The 24,362-nt window shown below is 38.5% G+C and overlaps 1 protein-coding gene across 8 annotated transcripts in view; it reads left to right on the top strand.

The window, feature by feature from the left end:
* The window catches only part of LOC107168974 (optomotor-blind protein-like), a 51,545-nt gene extending 27,845 nt beyond the window's left edge, over window positions 1-23,700 (top strand). For 3 of the 8 annotated variants that reach the window (XM_015518564.2, XM_015518549.2, XM_015518557.2), the window contains exons 4-9: window positions 10,751-10,816; window positions 13,686-13,832; window positions 13,993-14,069; window positions 19,567-19,769; window positions 19,856-20,080; window positions 21,923-23,700. In XM_015518564.2, coding sequence (XP_015374050.2) covers window positions 10,751-10,816; window positions 13,686-13,832; window positions 13,993-14,069; window positions 19,567-19,769; window positions 19,856-20,080; window positions 21,923-22,683 — 1,479 coding nt within the window. In that variant the 3' untranslated portion in view covers window positions 22,684-23,700. The remainder of the gene's footprint in view (window positions 1-10,750; window positions 10,817-13,685; window positions 13,833-13,992; window positions 14,070-19,566; window positions 19,770-19,855; window positions 20,081-21,922) is intronic. The other 5 variants (XM_015518594.2, XM_015518580.2, XM_015518588.2 and 2 more) reach the window with 3 other exon arrangements.
* The last annotated feature ends 662 nt before the right edge of the window (window positions 23,701-24,362 follow it).

Genomic DNA, 24,362 nt, shown 5'->3' with positions numbered 1-24,362 from the left:
GGGGTGTGCAGCGGCGGCGCATTTCAGCTGCGCGCCTCGCCGCCGGCAGTAGCGCCGCTACTATATGATATATACGTGTCTACTACATTATATACATATAATAATAATATACCGTTTTCTCGGGGGCGTCGGCTTGTATATACAAGCGGCGGCGTCGGCGGCAGTGATACATAGTGTCGTTAAGTGTTTCACGAGGGTTTCAGCAGTGAGTGCGGGAAAAACATTCAGGTCGTTGTTTTATTTCAGATTTTTTTTTTTTTTCGTTCCGTCCGTCGGGGGGGTTGACACCAAATATTTGCTCGTTCGAAATACTTAAAAGGGTCGATTTAAGCGGCTGTATGTTTTGTGTGTGTGTGAAAATCTGATGTCACTCAATATATATAACGTGTCTATATTGTAATCTAGTATATATACAAGAGTGTATAATATATATGTACCGCGAACGGCGCGGCGGCGGCGGCTGCTTTTTGTGTGCGTCTCGGGTTAAAACAATTTATATAATATTTTTCGTATACGCTCACATAATATTATATATATATATAGTTTATACAGAGAGATTCGACGTGATACGAGATTTTTATAGATGTTCAATTAACACGGGTCCCCGCTGAGAACCAGACTTTTTCTATTAATTAGGGTGCTGTCGCCAATAGTCATTAAACGGTGGCGGCGCACGAGGGTATACATATAAATATAATATACTATACGTGTGTATACCCGCCGCCAGACGGGTCCAGTTGAGTGCCTAGTCGCCACCGCGCCGCCGCCGCCGCCGTCGTCGTCGTCATCGTCGCCGTCGTCATCGTCGCCTTCCGACACCTTTCTAAGACGATCCTTTATATTTATGTGTACGTGTGTGTTTCGTATAACGTTTTTGTGTTTTAAAACAACCCAGTCCACCCCTCCGCGCACGTACTACTAGACAAGCGCTAAAATCTTCGATTTATGGGCACCCACCGACGGTGTGTAATACCCGTGTAAAAATGAAAAAGATAAGACACACGCACCGCCGCCGTTGTAGATACAAACTCGGTTTCTTCTCTTTCGGTATTTATCGCAAACGTATTGTGTTGTTGTACTCGACGTTAATCACAACCTCCGACAATGAGCGAACAGCAGTTACAATACTATAATAACAATAATAATATAATTCGTATTTTAATGGTTATAATATGTGTCGTATATTTTATATTTTTACATTTAGTAGGTACCTATACAATATAGGTATCACGTTATTTTATTGTCGTTTCACCGATCGAGCCACCAATGCAACTAGATTTAAACCCATACTAGTGCCAGAGGTTGTCACGACATTAGTTATAATAGTACATAGGTAATATTATTATTATGGTATCGTATTTAATATATTACGACGTGCCCTTTGATGTCGTCTCCGGCCAAAAGCGCATTCGAATTTCTGTCCACTCAAAACAAATCGGCGGTCCCTTGGTCATACCCGCGTGTTTTATATATAATATATATGTAACAAGACCTACGTCAACAGTGTATAATGTATATAGCTTACCTATACTTATCAGGTTAGGTTAGGTTAGCCTATACTTGTCTTGTATAGTGTTGTATATAATATATACACTTGTATAATGATTTGTTCTATTATACAATATCGGACGCGGATCGCCACGCAATTTCCTCAAAAAAAAATCCCTAACCTGTCGGACAAATGTTATTGTCACGTCCGACCAACGACGAGGAATAATAATAATGGAAAATATACCGCAGACAAACACAATATACCATATATTTTAATGCAGCGAAGTTTTTGTATTTTATATAATATAACAGTTGCGGTCGACCGAGATATACGTAGATGATAATAATATAATAATATATCCTTTGCGGTGGTGGCGGCGGTACACTTTGGTGGATGACCGTTTGACCGGAAAGTCGACACGTATATAGTTTTCGGCGAGCAAAACATCACTGGCGACGGCGGTATCCTTTTTTCTCTTGTCCTAAACGAATAACACACACACTCTCAAACAACACACCCCGCAGACCCGTCGGTAATAATGTGAATTACTGGGTCGTATTTACCTGACACTGCCGGTGGCGCCTGCCTGCGACTCAAGTAGGTATGTCACCTTCGCCGTTGTCGTATATAATATATATGCACTATATATTATACGTCTCTCTACTCGTGTCGTGTACACACATCGTATATAGGATAATGCATAATGTTCTAGTTAACACATTAAATGTTTTAAATGCTACAGATACGCATTTATAGGTACCAGCGGTGGTACTATTACCTAACAAGAGGAACCTATTATAAATAATATTTAGACATAACGGAAATTTGATGAGGCGCCTAACTCGCGGCGCGACTGCATGCTGCAGATGCTGTTTCTCGAGATGAGGAAGTCCGCTGACGGTACCGACCGGATTTTTGGCGTCTATACACTCAAAATTTATTATGGTTCACCGTGAACTGAACACATCGTCGTAAAATTCGGAACACATAGTATATTATGCTCCTGTCTCCAAGATTTAGCTGCGTTTGGCGTATATAATTATTTATTCGGTAACTTGACCTGAGCGAAATCAGTCTTGAATAAAGTGAAGAGCGAGCGAACGCCCCTCCGGATCCAAATCCATGCCTGGTGTTTGCACTTTGGATTTTGTGGCTATCGGTAGTATGTATACACTTAGTACTTACACTCCACGTTTATTACCCGCCAAAAAGCCGCTATATTTATGCGCACATATTATTTTATATTCCACTACTATGGTATACGCACGGCATTAGCGCATCGAAAATAAGGCTGCTAGACAATGCCAATATAATACCTATTGGCTATTCGTGTATATTATAAGAATTTCTTATAAACTTAAATTATACTAAGTAACGACGTGCAAATAAGACAAGCCTCGGTGAATTTTGATTTACTGCGTCTATTGCAATACCGCGCATTTATTTTTATCATGCACGATCACATGCGTATTTGTTTGTGCCGCGAGCTCACTTCCTTCCTACGCACTTCTTGTCGACAGACAGCACACTGGAAAATTTTAACACAAATCGGCGACATTATAATTTATAATACTAATAATATGTTATACTCTCGCACCCGCGGAAAACCAATATAACATTGTTATTATTTTAAAATACTTTACGACGAAACTTATGTAGGTTTAAGGAGGAAACTGGTTTTAAAATTACCAAAATCAACATTTTTATTAACTTACATATTATTTAATTTATGGAAATTGGTGCGCGTACATCGAAAAGCTACGTCGCCGTCGATTATAAATAGGTGATGTATAATCGCTCGCCTACATCAATTTTGGAATTAATTGTTTTCATTAAAATTCCTGGCCATTAAAAAAATGTTCATATCTAATTAGTTAAAAAGTATATATATACCTACATAAATTAAATATTTTTGATTCTCTAAACCTATTATTTTATTTAACATCATAACGTTAAATAATAATATTGTCTTAAAGTAAAATTATATTAATTAACAGAGTGTATAGAAAATGATATTATAATAGTTTTTAATATATAATGTACCTGCCGCGGCATGCCGGTAGATAAATGTGTTTGTGTGCACAACACTCGAGTTTGTGTTTTATTATAACTAGGTATTTATAAGCGATGACTATATAGAATACAATTAATATACCTTACACGTCGTGTATAATTTTATTTTTTGACTAATTTCAACCGACGCGTAAACAAGAGTGTTTTTTTGAGTGTACACTTCGTGTTTTGATATCACTGTTCGTAGTACCTGCATAATATTATTTAGCTTCGTTTGTCCAACCCTATCTATAATTCTGATCTATTCGCCTTACCAAGACTGCGACTGCGCTTTTGAGTCTTAACCGCGGCGTACGTCGACAATAGTATAATAGATCATACACAATTTATAGAAAAAAATCTCGTGATGACGACATTCTCAACGTAACCGAGGAATTTACCGATTATTATAGATAACTCGGCGATGGCGTAAAAATCGAAATAAAAGAAAGAGAAGTAGTGCATTGTGCGCCTATTAGTATAGGCCGTAAAGAGAAGACCGTTATCATCGACCCTACTCGAAAATCGTCCGCTTATAAACGGTGTGTTTCGTTCGCGTAGGCAGTAACAATAACCCATATCTATAATACCGCCGATGATACGATATGTATATATAATATACATATATACACATCCGAACACATGCAGTGTACCATCTATTATAATATTATATTATATATTGCGATGAGCTCCCGTTTTCCGCTCTACTGGATTTTCTTGCAGCGGGACGCCGACAATGGCTCGGCGGCCACCGAACGGGGCAGAGATGATCATATTGTGTGTGATCGTCGTCGACGCGTTGTCGGCGGCGTCCATCAAATGGGGAAAAAAAAATATAAATAATAATGAAAATAAAAAAAAGAGATAACATTTTTCGGGTAGGATTAATCGCGGGCCACCGGATTTCTGTAATCGACTCTCTTTCCACAGTGTATACGCATAATATAATGTGCTCGCCTCGCGAACACACACCCCCATGGGAATACGGGCGGTATGCATAACACCGCACGCACACGATAGTAAATGTATAAAGTATAAAAACCTATCCTTGGTATATATATATATATAATGTTATTAGACCACCGCACACATAAGTAACTGTTGCATGAAGACACGGGATCCCACTGGGAAATCAGTGTGTGTGCGCGTATTTATGTATACATGTGTAATATTTATATATATCCAACAGTCGCGGCCGAGAGAGAAAATATATGCGTTCGTGGTGGTGGTGGCGCGGCGGCGAGGGAGATTCAAAGTGCCGCGAATCACGAGACACCGCACGTATTATAATACACGTCATGTACATATGTACGCGTGTATACTGTATTATTTTATTATTATGTGCGCATGTTTTGGGCCTCGAGAATCAAAGACCGCGGAACGCCAAACACTTTTAGGTGCCTATACGCGATTCGGGACGGGTTCCCGATTAATATATATGACCTACCGCTAAAAAATTCAACCGATCCGCCATAAACTAGTTTTTTTTTTTTTAAATGATGCGGGTGTGTATTAATTTTCATTAATGATGATTATTAATAATTTTTCGTTCAAAATAGGTACTGATTTTTTCACATCCGCCTGGTATTTGTGACGATTATAAATCCAACTTCCACTTCAGCTTAAAAAATATTACTTTACTGTGGAAACATAATATTACCTATGTCAAAAAATATTTCATGTTTGGTAAAATGTATAGCTGTAGTCGTACAATATGTTGCACCATTTGCACCTGTGTTCGAGTGGATTGTCAAATGTTTTCATATTTGTGTGACGGGTGTTTTTAAAGAATTTTTGTGTGCTGTCGATGTTTTGTACATCTAAATATTGTTGATTAAAATCATTTAAAACGTTTATTTTAGTTTTCATTGCTCGGGCGCCTCTCGTGTCGTCTGGATACTTTGTCCGGTCATGTCCGATCTACTCACCTTTTTCGGTGAACTACTGTCATATTAAGAAAAGAAAAAATCGCGTCTATATAATCTTAAGTATTTTATTGTAACACTATAGTTATATAAACTACTAGCGCATAAACTACGCGTTTTCCAACGTATTATATATATATAGAGAGAGATAGAGATAGTAATACGTCGCCGCCGCCAGTGGGGGTAATACCGCGCGCAAGCTGGGACGCCCAAAGGGGGATTATCCGGGCCACACCCTCTGTTGTCGAATGGTCATTCGCGGGCGTTTTAAAAGCGTGTTCATTTTCACACCACCTAGTCGCTTTTATGCGGCTAGGGTTCGTGCAATTCCCTCCCCGAGATTAAAAAAATAAAATGAGCACTCCGCACGTACCTACTATATATTTACAACTCAATGATATTATCTTATAAATGTTAATGCTCATTTTTTTTTTTACACGTGCGATAATAGTGCGCACTACTTTTTTGTTTTTCCATCACAGACATCGTTCCTTTGTCCTTTGCGTAAATGTCTGATACATTATAATATTATATTAACGGAAATCAAAGCGTGGCCGTTTTTGGTATCGATCATGTCATCGTTTTCTGTAACATTAAAAAAAATAGTTTCGGTTTTCTATTAATAGATACTTCCTAATAATACCTATATATTCTATGAACACAAAAAACACGATACTGCATCAGTGTCATCGATTGACTTCGGAGAGAAAACGTCACACACGCACAACTGCAGCAGCAATCATAATATATTATTTTACTATTGCGAAATTGTGAAGTTCGGTTGTTTTGCACACGGATAAACCGGGTACGCGCGGTATTCGATGGCCGCAGTAGATAGTCTAGAGTCGTCCTTTTGTCGGCGTTCTCTGCTGCACCACGTCGGTCGACAATTCGTTACCAAAAATATTTCCGGATAATATTGACGTAGTGTGAGCACAATGCAATACTAGATAAAATAAAGCCAACAGAAAAAACATGAAGGTGGACAAAAATGAAGAATGTATAATTTTATTTCCAAAATATATACAAAAAAAAACACACACACACAACAAACGATGACACGAACTCGCCGGAAAATAAAACAACGGTTAGAAATGGTCGTAAAACCATCATACACACACATATATATGTAGGGGGCAACAATAAAGAATTTCAGGTTAATTGTCCACGGCTACCATAATATAATATAATAATAACACACGAAGCGTATTCTGGTTAATTAAAAAAAAAAAAAAAAACCAGGAAAAACCGGAATTTCGCCGTTTCCATTGCTGCCATATAGGCGAAGGACTCATTCACACCGAATGTTTTTTTGCGTCGGATAAAAATATTGTCGTCGGTGCCGCTGGCCGAGCAGCAGCAGCAGCAGCAACCATCAGAGAGCCACGCCAGAGATAGACATCTACTCGTTCTTGCGGGTGTGTGTGTGAGCGCTGTTCGTCCGTCCGCGTGTGTGCCGGTGTGCGGGTAAAAATGTTAATGCCCGCTGAAATTAAAATAAACGGATAATAAAAATAAATCGTCTGTCCGTCCGTCTCGCAAAACGAGATCTGTTTTTAACCCCATTGTATTTAAATGAAGACCTCGACGGTCGCGTTTTAACGGAATAAAATTGATTTTTTCCCCTCGGCATAACGAAACGACCAACGTATATTTATTATTATTGTATATATGTAGGTATCTATATATAGGTACCAGTATGTTATAAGAACGAAATAAAAAAATTAAAATTCGAAAACCCGCACACACACGTCAACCTAGCTATACTCGCCGTACCTGTACGCCACGCATAACATAATATTATAACAAACGCGTCGTACTCGTGTGCAGACTGCAGACGGCGGAGACGGAGAAAATATCGTGGCGCCCGATGACGGGACGGCTGCGGCGCGACTGGCGAACCATCGGCGGCGGACGATACGGCGGGGAAGGGGTTAAAAAAATACGATAAATAAATCTCGCGTGAACCGGACTGAGTCGGTCTCAGTGTTGTTTTCGTCGGTTGGTGCAGCGGTTGCACACACAAACGCGCACTAATTGAATGGTGCACGGCGAAACGACTGCGGGGCGATATACTACACGTCCAATTATTATTACACGTACGTGCATCGTTAATTCTTTTGGCGCCTCGACGTGCGCCCGGGCACGATAATATGGTGATATTATGATGATGATGATGATGATGATGATGATGTTAATGATGATGATAATATGTAGAATAGTTGTATCACGTCCGCTAGGTCCAAACACACGGTGCATATGTATACGCACGGTGTATGTTATAATATGTATATAAATTGTATATATTTAATATTTAGGTACCTACACCTACCTATATTGCGTGTATACCGCGGTCATCATCGTGTAATATATTATACCGTCGTTTTACGACACCGCCGCCAATTATGCGCGGCCACGATGACGACGACGACGACAACATACGAATATAAAATAATATCATTATATTCTGTGTGCCTTTAATAATATAACGCAACGTAACGAGCGCCGAAAACGGACCGCGAGAGACGTGTTTCTCACGGACGACTAAAAAAAAAAAATAATAATAATAATAATAGTGGTACGAAAACGAACGTAAAAACTACAGCTTTGATGAAATATTATTGTATACAAATCGCGTTGGTATAAAATATCGTGCAACGAATATATATTTTATACTATTTTCGTATAATGCCTGTCGACAACTCGCAGCGATGACATCGATACGACGATACATGCGGACGGACAGAAGCTTGATGCGATGTCAAAGAGTCGCACGATGAACGGGTGTTGGTTTACATTTGGATGGAGGACTTGTCGTCTTATCGGCGGAAAACGTTTTCCGTGTTACTGGAATATTATTCAAATTAATATACCGACCGAGAAACGTGTACACGTGTTATACTTGCCGGTACACACACTGACGCGGCTACTGGCGCTGCACCCGGTCCTCAGGCTCTCAATGTCGTCAGCCGATTATAATACGTGTCGTTTATCTCTCTCGATCTTCGTTTGTCTCTCTCTTTCTCTCTCTCCCATTCACTCGCTCACTTTCTCTATATTATATCTCTCTCGCTCATAAATGGTTCAGCGCTCCGATGAACCGTCGCCCTCGATGCTTTCCGAGTCTTGTGTTATTTTATGGTATATACATATAATTTAGTGTTGTATTATTATTATTATTGTTTTTTTTTGGGGGGAAACGTCCGCGGGAAGAGTGTGACGCGCGCGCGGGACACGACGTCCCGTCGTCTTCGTGCGTCGTCCCGAACCGGACCCGCGCGCGTTAATAACAATAAAACGAAACGATGCCTCGTGTGCACGGCAAAACACGCGCACGACAGAGATAAAGGCCACCCGAACGATATTTATGCGGCCAATAAATAACGCCAGTGTTAATGGACACGGGACCCTCTTATTGTTTTTTAGTACTCTCGGGTATGTATAATATTTGTATCTGTATGTATGTATGTATGTATGTGTGTGTGTGTGTGTGTGTGTGTGTGTGTGTACGACGTCGCATCTTGGCTACCTCAGCAGTAGGTGTCATTAGTCGTGTGATAACAACCGGGCGGCGGCGGTCGTTGTTGTTCTTTCGTCCGAGGTGCGGCCCCTTAATGTTCACACGCATATATTTACCCGGTCGCCGTCGTCGTCGTCGTCTCGGTCGTTTTCTTTTCGTATACACGTTATTTTATTTAGTTTTTATAATTGGGATGGGTCCTTTTGTTTTTTGTCCATCGTGCCGCGCCGTCCGCTACTCTCTTTCTCTCTCTCAATAACCTGCACGTGTAGTAATAGTCCTTTTCGGCCCTATAAAATAAAGAACACGTCATATAACAATAATAATAATAATATTACGATATCTATTCCGTCTTCGTCGTCGTCGCCGCGAAATCTATTCACGTGGACGTTCGTTTCGCATTCCGTCGGCATATACGTATATATAACGTATATAATAGAATATAATACGCGAATCGCGTATAATGTAATATGGGCGTACAATATCATTATTATATCCGTGAACATATATATATGTATTATATTATGTTTCGCCGTAATAATATTGCACATGATGGGTACGTGATATGTCGTCAGCCGCGCGACTACCCTGCGGGGGGAAGGTGGAAACTCAAGTCTTGTCTTGTCGTCGTCCGAAAACGAATGCGAAGACACACTCTCGTCGTGTATAACACGCGCACACACATATATACATATAGCAGCTGTATGGAGGTATAATACGGTGACGGCGATGACAACGACAACGACGACGACCACAGCACACTAATCAGACGACGTCTGCCGCCGCCACCGGTGCGTACATACACGTAGTATATATTTATATATTATTGCATTACACGACGGGCAACGGTCAAACACAGAGACAAAACGATGAGAAACCGGCGGCGGTACCGGTGGATTACGTGCGTTGGGTGTGAAAGTACGCCAACCGTCTTCGCCGCCGCCGTTGCTCCTGCTCCGCGCTAATACCTCCATAACACGGCCCCAACGACCTAGCGTCAAGAGACAGAATGAAAAAGACAAAACCTTCAAACCGTTTTCGAACAATATGTGATTTATTATTTGGGTATGTACGTCGTGGTGATATAATCACGTCCGTTCGTTTTCGTCCCTCCCCACCCATCCTTCCGAGTTCCGATCAATGTTGACGTATGTATCGATCAGGATATTATGTGTACAGATTTTTATCGACCGAGAATTGCGAGAATTGACTTGTATAGTATATAGGTATTATTGTTGTTGTTTTAGTACAATATAGCACTATAGCTGCATGATTTGATCTAAGATTTTTTTGTTATCAAAAACCCGAGCGAATTTATAATAATAATAATAATAACAACACGCGCAAAGAACGACGATATTTCTCGAGAGTCCGACTCTGGTGAGATAGGAAACGAATAGTCTACATAATTTATGGTAGGTGGAGTTTGTATTGAAACCCGGACAATATTCTGTTGAATATAATATAATACGCCGTACACGACTTTGAGGATAAAACTTGCGGATTATACATACCGATGAAATAAAAAAACCACTTCAACTGAAATGTCACATCGTGCAATCGATTTGTCGCGTTTTATGTCTTTTACGACTAGATTTTGACACGCATATAATGTTTATCCATATTGTCAATGATTATTACCCCCGTTATATTGTTATATATATACAGCCATCACACACTTACCACACACACAAAAAAAAAAAACCACCAATATTTAATACCAAAATGATTATATTGCTTGAATCCGTTATTGTTTATTAGGGTTTAAATCAGTTTTCGCTACAGACCATAAACAGGCCTATCAACCGTTTCCACAGATTTCCAGAGGTACGTAAAATATTACACTATACCAATATAGTAATAATAATATATATTTCTTTCGAGTATCATATAGTGCAGTATAAAACGAGCATAAAACGCGGAACGAGTTTACCGTCGTCTCATTCCGTCACTCTTTCTCTGTCTATCTATCAACCTCTCTCTCTCCGATCTCCGATCTCTCGCGGTTAAAATACAGCAGTTAGCGTACACATAGGTATACACACGATATCATTATCTTTTTGTTTTAACGAGATAAATGCCTCGGGGGCCCACTATACGGGGTTACGGTGGGGAGTCGGGTGGCGGACCCGAGTGATTAGGCGAGCGCCGCCGCTGCAGCCGTGAGAGATTCGTGAGAACGTGCCGGACGCGGCGGAGGTCTTGTTGAATGAAAAACACGATGCGGCGGCGGCGGTGGCGCCAAATGATGTCTGTCCGCGTGCGTCCGATTTGAATATAATAAACGCGACGACGGCCGAGACGATTGTCGTCGGCCATATCAATTATTTTGTATTAAATAGGTATAATATAAACATAATATATTGTATATATTATTATACTGCTATCGTCCGTGTCCCGGTCATCCGTTGATATAATGCATTTTACAATATAATACTATATACTTGACTGTAGCAACCGATGCGTTTTGCCGTTTATATTATATATATATACATACACGGTTACAGGTTTTTTTTTCGCCTTCTCAGTACCAACTATATACGATCCATAACGCGTGTAGCGTATGTCGTCATTCGTATATACGGGTTGGGTTTCGCACGACTGTCTATACGGAATAATATTATCTCGACGAAACAATGCGACGAGAGGGGTTTTCTTTTGTTCGGATCTTATTCTCTGTTTATGTGTTGGTATAGGTAAATAATATAATATTTAATATATTGTACCTATTCTCGCGACTTCCGGAGTCGTCCGTGCGACTATCCTCTGATGTCTTCTCATTTCTCCTGTTTTATACTGTTCGGTGCGGCCTAATATGCGTTGAAGCAGCATCGATTTTATTTCGCAAATTTTGTTTTACTTACATCGTGTGGTACTCCGGTTGAAAACGAGAGAAACTTTTAACTCGCATGCTGCGCATATAATATATATAAATCTATTTGATCGGGCCCGCGCGAAAGCTCTCGCTGTCTCGGCTTAGGAATACTGCGTGGCAGGGGTTGGCAGGAGGAGTTAACGGATATCATGTGTCTCCGGTCAAACGGAACGCACATACAAGGATAATTGGACACGACCGGCGTCTATTCCTTTTACACACATATTATATACACATACGTACTGTGGTCAGGCAGTGAGACGCAGAGAGGAAGGAGCTAGCGAGTGAGAGAGACAGTGAGCGAGTGGACCGTGTCACGACCAGTTCCCTTCCTCCTTCCACTAGCGCGTATGTCGTTCGATTTGTTCGACTCCACAGCATAGTTCTTTTTCCCGAGACTTGTCCTCCCCGTCTGTCTTCACACACACACACACACACACATGACGCATGTGTTTACACGTATATCTTATATCGTTAGATCTCCTCTCTTCTCCGGTCCGGCAACCGCCAGCACGACCCGTATATGCTCGCACACACACATCGTCGGAGCCGGCGTCTTTTGTGGCGCCGCCGTCGCCACCAACGTCCGACGGTGGTGTGTTCGCATATAATATTATTATTATTATTATTATTAATACACGGTCGTATATTATATAAAAGCGGAATGGCGCGAAAAACGACACACGTGTGACCATGAATTAAAGGAGAAAAAAATTGTCTTTTCGGAGGTTATATTATACGAAGGTGGTACGGCTGCACGTTTTTTATACGTTATATTTTTATTCTGCGTGGGTGATAACGTATATATATATATAACATATATACATACATAATATATATATATAATCGATCGCGATCGGAAAACGATTATCGATTTCCAACCACTTCTTATATATCATATACAGTTCTATAAATACATTTTACATAATATTATTAGCATTACGTTCGTGTTTACGGGCTCTCGTGTATATTATAATATTATGTGCTGCGCGGGCTTACGCGTGTGTCGTATATTTTAATATCATATATTATTGCGATCGTCGGCTGGTCGACAAAACTAATTCGTATTATACACTGGAACCCTGTAATTAGAAATATCAAATAATATGATACAAACGAGTAATTATTTTTTAATCGTTAAACTTTTAATCTACATAAACGGGTGTTTTTAAATACCCTGTTATTAATCCGTTTTCGGTTATATTTAATCGTTTCATATTACAGTTGTCACGAATATAATAACGTATATAACTATATGGTAATATTTGAATAAATGTTTGAAAAAATAATACCTACGATTGTTAATTATTTAAAAATCGTATTTTAAAAATTAATTATACATTGGTGGTAACAGAAATAATTTGTACTGTCCGCGGGGAAGTTTTCATGTTTTTTCGTTACCTATTTAATTAGTCCTTTCTAGTTTCCGTTCACAGGCCACAAGTACAACCGAATCGCGTCGTTTCGACAACTACGGTGTATAATGTATGATATTACTTTAGTGAAACTGAATTGTAGTTACCTATATAATATATATTATAAATTGTGCGTATTGTCGTAACAACCGTTTTTCGGGGTGAAAGAAAAAAATCGCCGGATGTGTCGTTCCACATTTTGTTAATGTGTCGTGTTCGTATTATACGAGGGTTTTTATTAATTCAAACAGCCTTTTATCGCCGGCCAATCGGCACCTGTGTCCCGACACATCAGGTGCCTCGCGCGTATATATCAAACGGTCCCTTTCGCACGAGGTGTGTCGCGTGTTTCAAGTGTAATAAATTATCTATAATGTGTCTTTTCTTTCTGTATGTTTGTCTTTAGACCATATTGAACTCGATGCACAAATACCAGCCCCGTTTCCATCTAGTCAGAGCAAACGACATCATCAAGTTGCCGTACTCAACTTTCCGTACGTACGTGTTCAAGGAGACCGAGTTCATCGCCGTAACGGCATATCAAAACGAAAAGGTAATTTATATATGACGTGATTCTACTCTCGTATTCTATTTAATCTCTCGTTTAAACCTCTGGAGGTTTAATTTGCGTATAATCATTAAAATGTTCGCAAAAAGATGCTCGTCAACTGTTATAACGGCGTATAACTCACACATATATTTTCTACTTATAGATTACTCAGTTGAAAATCGACAACAATCCATTCGCCAAAGGGTTCCGAGATACCGGTGCCGGTAAACGAGAAAAAAAGTGAGTAAAAACATTGTTTATTACGCACATTTAAGCATTATTGTGTTACTAGATTTATGCACACGGTTTAATTCATGTATATTCTACCTCGATGTAGGTACATATTATATATAATATTACAGACATTATAATAACGAATTTTATATGCGTATTTAATAAAAACCGTCGTAGACGACAATATACGTATTTTTATTATCATTAGTGGTTTGAAAACCAAAACCGTTTCCCCTTTGTTCGCCGTCGAAATTACCTTCAATTGATATTATGTGACGAGCGCACACGTTCACTATAATATTATTATGCACATACATACACAAATCGTGAAAACGATCGCCCGATAAAAACACAAAAAACTACGTGTACAGAACGATACGATTTACATTTTTATTTTTTTCCATAGTTGTTATTATTTTTTTACCGGTCGGAAGTACGATTATTGTTATAACACCAAACCATACATATACACACACACACACACACACACACGAATACACATATTTTACGCGATATGATTTAGTTGTGTCACGTCGCGTGTGTGCAATAACGAACCCGCCGTGTAATAGGTTTTTCAAAGTGTGACGCGCGTGGTCGAGATGATATATCAGTAGGTACCTATGTTATATAAATAATAATACATAATATATATGAGAACACAACATATTATTATCATTTGATTTCAATGCGGCCACTGTCACGTGATTATTGCCGCTCGTCACCGTGTAACACAACTCATCGCTTATTGAAATATTATGTTACACTATACCTGCAGCATATAATAATATAACGCTATTATCTACACACATATTAAAAATCTAAAAACGTAATGAATAAAAAAAAAATAGAAAACAACAAAAAACACATCACAGTCTGATTCGTAATAATATTTCAATACTGGGAAGGCTGCAAAAACGATATAATAATTGTATTATTATCGCCGTATATTTGTCGTTTATCGATTTTTCGCCGACAATAATTGTCGCAGTCGTCCACCCTTTTATTCAGTAGTTAGTTTAATATTAGTCGGTCGACTCGATTCGCTTTTTTATAAATATATATGTCTACAATACGACTTAATGATATGCGAGGCGTCGTCGTCACGGGATAAAGGTCAAAGTGAGTGAGACGGTTTCGGATGCGCGCAGCACGAATTACTGTACGGGCGGTGCGTTTGTATTATTATTATTATTACTATTTTTTTTATTATTATTACTATGTATAGTTTAGCCTTTATGTTAGTTAGGTGTAGGGATAGGCGAGAGGGCGAACGGATAGTTCAGAATGATGAAGGGGAGGGTTGAAAGGAAAGGACGAAAAGAAACGTATATGTACACTCACACGCCTAACCAAAAAAGAGAGGAGATCCCACTAATGACACCGCAAAGGTCGCGAGTGTATATAGAGTCGTCGCGAAATGCCTTTTAATTTAAAAAGTCGACGCCCACCAGATATATCTAATAATAATGCGACGGATATTACCGTCGGTTGGGAGGTGAGGGGTGCTGTTCGCGGCCCATTTAATTCCGTGCAAAAGGCTATATACGAATACTGCCACCGCGTTTGAAAACCCCCGGTTAGTAAGGTGGGTGAGCGGTGTGGTGGACGGGTTGGATGGGCTCTGCTAAAAAAATATAACCGCATAACTCAAAACATTTTAAACGTTCCCGGGGGATATTACTGTGCTGCATTGGCCCGCGTATAATTTCGCCGTGACCCTCCGCGAGCATTTTAATTGTATACTCGACCGCCGTGCCGTGACCCGCACACGAGTTCTATCGTTTACACCAAAGACCCTGGTGACGTACAAACGACCACGTAAATAACATTTTGTGAACTTTTCACCGCAAACGTTTATTTTTCGTAAGTTTTTAATTACGCGTTTCAAAAATGTTTAAATGCCAATGCTAAAATCTCATTACAGTTGATGTCAGTTGTGTCGTCGTCTCCTAGGCATCATATTTATTTCGCCGTCGTGGTTTACGTGTTCATGTAAAAATTACCAACAAGACTAATAGATATTTACGCATCCCGTAGAGCAAAAACATTTCACAAAAATTCCAGAATATCGAATTGAAAGTACACCAGCAGCTAAATGTCGGTAGATAAGTCGTTAGACTTAACGTGTTACTCACCTAGTCCTAATATTTTCTCCACCTCTCCTGATATAATCGTCGAACAACAATATAATATGATACGCTAGCACATCACTCCAGCTTGGTAGGATTTCCTGGTCGGGTCAAGTGCGATGCCTACACGCATACGTATTACGTTATTAGTGTGTTACCACGGGTGTACCGTCTCGTCTAATTCGTTCGACGACCGGGACACATGACGTGCACGCGCACCCGACTTTGTAACTATTAACTATATTATTATAATATAGGTATCGTTTCGCCGTCGTTGTTGTTATACACACCTCGACCGGTACATATTATAATAATAATATTATTATTATTATTAAAAGAAGCGCGCGCGCGCGCGTGTGTGTATAATATAGGCATAAACGGCGCATAGCAACATCTACTCGGCAGCAGGTATAATAGTATATTATACGGCTGCAGAGACTGTATACGATTGTACACGCACGTATATAATATAATAATAATAATAATAATAATAAATGTTTCATGTATACGTAGCAGGTAGTAGTAGTAATAGGTTAGGTGCCGAGGAGGCGGCCGACAGAAATATTGTAATAATAAATTACCTCCGCCGCCGCCGGCATATCCACTCTGTTTGTTTGTTTTTAGTTCAGGCGGCTGCTGTAGCCGTTGTTGATATCCATTGATAAAAAAATATTAATCTTTTCGTTTTCTACGGTAATTTTGTCGTTTTGTCCGCGTCCTTTAAACGCTTCACGGCCGATTAGTATAATGATAATACCTATATATAGTATTATTATTATTATTGATATTTTGTATAATATCATAGTGTAACGTGTAGATATCGTATATTTTCTCTAAAACAAGTCTACAAGTAGGCAGCCTCATATTTGCGTTTCTACAATCGTTTATATTATGCTCATAATATACAGAGTTGTTAGATCGACTGCCATCATATATGTGTCGATGGTAGACTATATTATAGCTAACAATGTTTCATTATATATTATCACTACTAGCTGATCCCGTGCACTTCGTAGCCTGATAAAAATTCTACCTCTCATATGTTTCAAACTGTGTGCAAAATTCGTTTCCTGTGATTATGCTAGCAGTATGTTTTTATGCATGTAAATAGATAACGGTTAAGATATACTAAGTAATAATCTTACAACGATATTCAATTTAATTTATCATTATGTACATTTATTCGTTTTATCGAGCGAATTCTGACAATTAAAATATTCAATTGAATGGTATTTGGACCTATCACTTTTAGCTTTGCATATATTCTGCCAATATGTCTAATAAATCTCTGTACCGATTAATTTTGTCGTCGTAATCGACCCAGCTATTGGAATATGAATACATAAAGGATAAACAGACATATCATTTATATATATATATATCTGTTTGTCCCATACACATTCCTAAACGGCTGAACTGATTGCGACAAAATTTGGTGCAAATATATTATTAGACCTATAATGGGAAGAAGTTAAAACAGTGAAAAGTGACAGGCTTAATTATCATTCATAATCTCCTTTGCTCAATGTTTCTGAAGCTCGTATTGCCATTTACTTTCGTGCTGAGGCGTACAACTACGGATCGATCTTCTTTTTTTTTGGAGGCATAATTTAAAATGCAAAATATTTTACGGACTATGAAGTGCGCTGAGTTTAAAATAATTCAGGGATATATGTTATAATAATTATAAGCAATCATTACTAATAGCGACAATTTATAAATAAACAAAAATGTCCATCGTAAATCTCAAAATGTCTGAGCATCTCCCAGGTTTGAGTCTATCACTCACTTTTTAACTTAGCCTATTTTCTGCCTATATAGATCTAATATATCTCTGCACCAAATTTGGTCGCAATCGATCCAGCCGTTTATGAATGCATAAGGACAAATAAACAGATAAAAATCCATTTATATATATATATATCGTTACGTCATCGTTACGTACTTCCGTGTCCCGAATTCCATAAAAACACAATATTAATAATTATAATGATTTAGTGTGCAATGCGCTTTGTTGTGGTATGTATAATAATATCATATTGTTCTGACTCGCCGGAACCTAAATGAGTGTTATTATATTTTGTCTGCAGACACCTACAATTATCAACACGACCTTGTGTTCACGGTGTATTTTTTCAAGCCCATTCAAAATTATATAATTATAAAATAAATCGAAACGTATCGGCTATATTCTAAAAATATATTATATTTGTTTGAGTACGACTAAGAGTTTAAAGACAAAGTTATAGCAAAAAACCTACACATCGGTGTAATTTACACTGCAAGTTCGGCGCTCGCTGATTATGGCCCATACGAGCACATCTGCAGGAAAGATCATAATAATAACCAAACTTCATGACTTATTTGTCATTGTAATTTCATCGTCCTCAATGGAGGGAAACGGATAAACGAGTACACCGGTTTTCTGACACTTTTATGCGTTGCACTATTGTAGGAATAACGATAATAATTATTGTATATTCATACAGTCATTCGTCTCTAATATAATAATATTATGTATTTAATTCATATTGATTAATCTGAGTTTTTTTTTCCTATTCCGCATTCGTGTCATTTTTATTGCACTGACGGGACCTTACAAATAATAATTGTAATCGTCTGTAATATTATACTAATTATATCGTTGTATGGAATGTATATAGTTGGCGCCCGGTAAAGAGGCGGAGTGCCATATACGGATCTGTGAAACGATTATTATTTTTGTAGCGCCTAACCGTAATCAAATGTCAATCCGAATCCATTAGCCAACCCACATAGTGCTGCTTTATATCTCTGGACGAAAATGGTTAAAAAATCATCATCGTCGTGTCATCGCTGCCGTCGAGGAGACTGACTAGATTCGTTTTTTTGATTTCTTTTTCGCGCGTTTCCTTATTACTGTGAAAAAAAACCATATAATAATAATAATACTATATGATTATATACACGGGAATTCAGTAAACGAGATAATGCAATTTGTCATTACTCGTTTTGGGCTTAACGTGTGACAGACCTCCTACAGGAAGGAGCATAACATTCGATAGTTAAAGAAGTCCGTTGCTCCGTAGTGTATGTAATGCGTTTCAATCTTGTAGTTATTATGAAACAAATAAATGGTTTTTTTTCCACCGAAAACAGCTATTGACTGTATTACGCAATTTCTAACCATTGAAAAAAATGTAACTCCGTTGAAATAGAAAAATAAAAACGTCGATTACCTATGATCATTCGCATGGAATGAGAGTAAAAACTTTTTAACTCCACGGTTCTTTGATCGAATATTATTATATATGTGCGAGTAGACACGATAAAGTTTAACAGTCGTTTCGAGGAGATCGTTTCAAGCTTATTTTTGTTTTTCTGTCGATCTGCAGATGTGTACAACGTAATGGTGTTTTCAGGCAAGCAATGTTAACGGCACAACGACACGGTGGCCAAACCGTCCAAAACCAAGATGAAAAGCCCTCGGGTTCAGATCACGAAGACGACAAACCATTGGACGTAGTTGGTGGAGGAGACCCTGACTCACCAATTTCTGCGCACCACCACCACCATCACCACCAACCCCACCAACCCGGTAAGACCAAATCTTATACACCTTTAAATTCGAAGATTTCTATTTCGATTTTACTAAAACTGAGTGCGTTTTTTTTAAATCAATAGGTTCGTGGTTCTCAGGATTGGCCGATGGTAGTTTGCTCCTGGAGGATGCCATGAGGAGGCGACTGGCTGGACACCCGGCCCTTCACCATGCGGCATTCCTGCAACACCATCACCACCAACAAGCTCACCAGCAGGAAATTGACAGTGAACAAGAAAGTAGCTGTTCTGAATCAGGCCGGGACAGAATGAATTCGCCGTCAGACAAAGAGTCAGCTGGTCCTTCCGGTAAGAAATACTGTCATTAAATTATTTTATTTGATTATTTGGTTGAATCTAGAAAAGTTCATGAGCAAAAATCGCACAATTCATCGTTTTATTGTATGTAGCTCAATAGCGCTCAATGTTTTTTAATCTACGCGTATTATGAGCGTCGAAAACTTTTACCAATACAACAAAAAAACAGTTTTAAATCGTGACTCAAAATGACTTACGTCTACAATGCAGATTAAATTTATATTGTAACTAGTAAAAAAAAAATATTAAAATCATATGTAATGACTAATGACTAATGGCTAATGATTGTATCTTAAGCTGCAGATAATTTAATTTAAAATAAATATAATACATATACCATCGTTTTTAAGAACGTTTAGGTGTTATCAACAATTAAATGTTTATAAAACAATCTTAAAAAAAGTATGTTAGGGTTAGTGTAAGGTTACGTCCTATATAATAAGATAAAATAGTGCGGTTTTTTTTTTTTTTATCAATTGCTTTATGCGCCTATTGTATATTATATAAGTGATAACATACTCTTATATTGTTGTGTATAATAGTTATATATCAGTGTATCATAAAAATCGAATATGTATGTGTTTACATTTTTACAATATGTCCAGTAAAAATAGTTTAGAATTTTTAGAGGAGTTCAACCATGAACAAACGATTTCATGAGAATAATAACATCCTACTCTTTTCCAAAACGTATATACAGCATAAAATATTTAAGAGGGTGCCCGTATAAGATCGGTCCAGTGCACGATTTTAGCTTAACCCTCTTTATCCGTGTTCTCTCAAAGTTCTTATCAAATTAGTTTCGGAAATAAAGAATTCAATAGAAATAAAACATGACGACTAAGATAAATATTTGTCTAAGTATTGAATAAAAGATAAAGACTTTCGCAAGGAATGCAATAACTTTGAAAACTAAACTATTTTGTTGGGCTAGTTCTTGTTAAAAAATAGATATTTTTTTCATTTCAACCTTTATCAACGAGTACAATTTTTAAAAATTATAAATTTTAATTTTTAAGCAAACACGAAATGATTATTAATTAAAAAAATTCTGAAAAAATCGTGGGAAATTTCATGTATCCGCGTGATTACATGTGATAGTGTGATTTTGGGAAACAGTGACCAACGAATGTTACTCAATAAAATATATTACTAGGTAACCACTTAAAAACAAAATTATTTCTTATATTTTATGGATAATAAACGCCGCAGAAATATACATCATTAATGGTCGAATAAAAATCTCCTATTGTGGATTTGTGAGGCGCCTAATCTGCGTAAACGCACTGAGCGTACGTACCGCCCGCAGTTGCTAACTCCCGGATGGGTGACCACCCGGGATTTTTAGCAACATATCCTTGCCACACATACACAAACACGTGTTACAACCCTACCCACTTAAAGTCCTACAAATAAATATACAAAAATAACCCCTACCGTACCACCCCACAGGAACGTAGCCAGGATTTTATTTTAGGGGGGGGGGGAGAGTCGAAATAAATTGTTAGTACAAATTTTATACTTAATTGATATATAAAACCTTTTGCTGAGCCCTAATGATTTTATGTGCCGGTGCACAAAAATTTCGGGGGGGGGGGGCAGACCCCATGGACCCCCCCCCCCCCCCCCCCGGATACGTGCCTGCCACCCCACACCCAACGGCCTATGTTGCCGCGGGTTCCCCTTAATGAAAAAAAAAAAAATAATAAAACCTCCTATTTTTCCGACACATATCCTATTAATTCGTATACTAGCCATTGTTTGACAATGCTTCCCATCATATATTATACAATAGCCCACAATATTGATGTTATGCGTTTTGTGTTCTCACAGGACCCGGACACAGCCCTAGCGACTACCCGTCACCGAACGTGTCATTCGGACCACCGATTCCACCGTCGCCGCACCTATTGCCGTACCTATATCCCGGCATGTACCCCGGTGGCCCTGGCCTTGGTGGTCCGCTTTGCCCATCGGCCCTCAGCCCCACCACCAACCTGTTATTCAATGCTCAGCTGGCGCTGGCCGCTCACCACCCGGGCTCGCTGTTCACGCAGGCGTATCTGCAGGGCGCCGCGGCCGGCGGTGCAGGTGGTGGCGGCGGCGGCGGCGGTGGTGGCAGCCACCCATTCAAGATGACCACCAGTGGACTGGCCGCGGCCGCCGGCTTGGGCCGGTTTCACCCGTACCACCTTGGCCTTCACCACCCGCTCCACCCATCGTCCGTCGGTTCGGCGTTCGAAACGGTGACGCCGGGCCGGTGCTCGTCGGCCGGCAGTACGCCGCCGCCCGCGCCGCTCGATCTACAGTCGCCAACCAACGGCGGCGGACGGCAGACATCACCTCCGCAGCCGCCGCTGGCACCACCACCACTTTCGTCGCAGCCGCAGCTGTCACCGATATCGGCGGCACAGCTGCAACCGCCACCTCGACAGTCGTCCGTGTCGCCGTCGCAACGGCAACATCATCATCACCATCACCAACGGACGGCCGCTAATCAGCCGTCGCCGACCAGCAGCGAGCTGAAGTCCATCGAAAAAATGGTCAACGGGCTCGACTCGGCGTCGGCTGCAGCGTCGGCCGCCGACGAATAAGTAGTGGCCATAGTCAAGTAAAACCCTTGCTGCCTGTGCCCCCCACCCAACCACCCCAACCAATCATCCCCACCGCCCCTTTAAACACCTACACACACATACTCATCACACATACGTATTACACTCACAAACACGCGTTTCTACTATGTTGTATATATTATAATTTATACATATATATAAACCTATATATTATATATATATATATATTTGACTTCGTTATTGTAGAAAATTATTTACATTTAAGGCATTTTAGTATATTTAACTATAAATAGATATTAATGGTATACATAATATATTTATTGATTAGGGAATGTATTAAATAATAATATAATATATTATAGAGAAACTATAATACGAAAACGTGCAATAGTATAATAATATTATTTAACTTATAAATATTTAATTATTTAAACGAGAAAATAGCGTTTTATTTTGTATTTTTATTAGTTATAGCAGAGAAATAGTATATTGTATTGGTTTTCCCAAAAAGCAATAGATATCCATCTTTTATTATTATTACATATTATTATAAATTATATATTTTACCCGACCCTGGCATTCAAGACGAAAAAATATGTTCCTAAAAATAAAATATTTGAAAAGAAAATATATTAATTTTATCGTCTAAAAGTAAAATTTGATAAAAAATTAATTCCAGTACAAACATTTTATATTTCGCCAAAAACAAAACGTGTTTTAATGCAAAACTGTTCCTATGCGGTTTCTTTTTTCAAAACTGGTGCTAATAACGGACTTTTTATGAGAAAAAAAATCTGCTCACGTTTTGAAAAAAAATTTTGTAAAGATTTACATGACATGTACATATCCTTTTTGTTAGTGACTATTATTATTATACCGACTTCTTTTTGTAAATTTTTGAACGGCGAAATTGGCGAAGTCGGTTACGACCGATATTTTTTTCATTGTATAATATAATTATATTTGTTGTGTGCTACTTAATATTTTTCTTGTGTATAAAGATAAAGTAAAATAAACATAAATACTGAAACATGATAATGATTTGAGCATTTTTTTCTTCTAAGACTTGTATATTTTACCAATTATGATACGAAAATTCTATGAATAATCCTTGAAAATCGTGAATAATTTTGTTACTGTAAAAAAAAAAAAAACTAGCAAATAATGTCGAGATGTGTTGCGCGGATTTGCAAACGTCCGTCAAGAAACGAAAACTGCAATTTTTATCAATATTCAATACACATAATTGTGTGAAGAAAATAATATACCGAGTTTCGTGATTTTATCCACAGATATAAGTAAGTATCTTGGTTTGAAGATCAATATACCTTTTTAGCAATTTTACCTTTTTTTTATACGATCGTGCTTTTTTCGGCGAATCATTGGAACGAATAAAAACGAGTAATTAGGGATGACCTTAATATGTTAGTACGCGTATATGAGCTGCTGGTTGTTATCGAATACTTAACTGCGATGCAACGTTGCCATGTACCTATATGAATTACTACAATAACGTATAAATTACATTTACGGATAATTTTTTTTTTTTTTTAAATACTCCAGTGATGGTTATAATTGCTTATTATTCAGAATTAAAAATTGATTTTTCCAACATTATTTAGAATAGCAATTGTTTGGTAGCAAATTATTTTTATTATTTATTAGTGTTATACACGTACGCAGTACCAGTGGACGCAATA

This window comes from Diuraphis noxia, unplaced genomic scaffold (assembly GCF_037042655.1).
Source record: "Diuraphis noxia isolate RWA-SAM2 unplaced genomic scaffold, SU_Dnox_SAM2 contig0002, whole genome shotgun sequence".
Taxonomy (NCBI): Eukaryota; Metazoa; Arthropoda; class Insecta; order Hemiptera; family Aphididae; genus Diuraphis; species Diuraphis noxia.
This window is presented reverse-complemented; position numbering and strand designations above follow the sequence as displayed.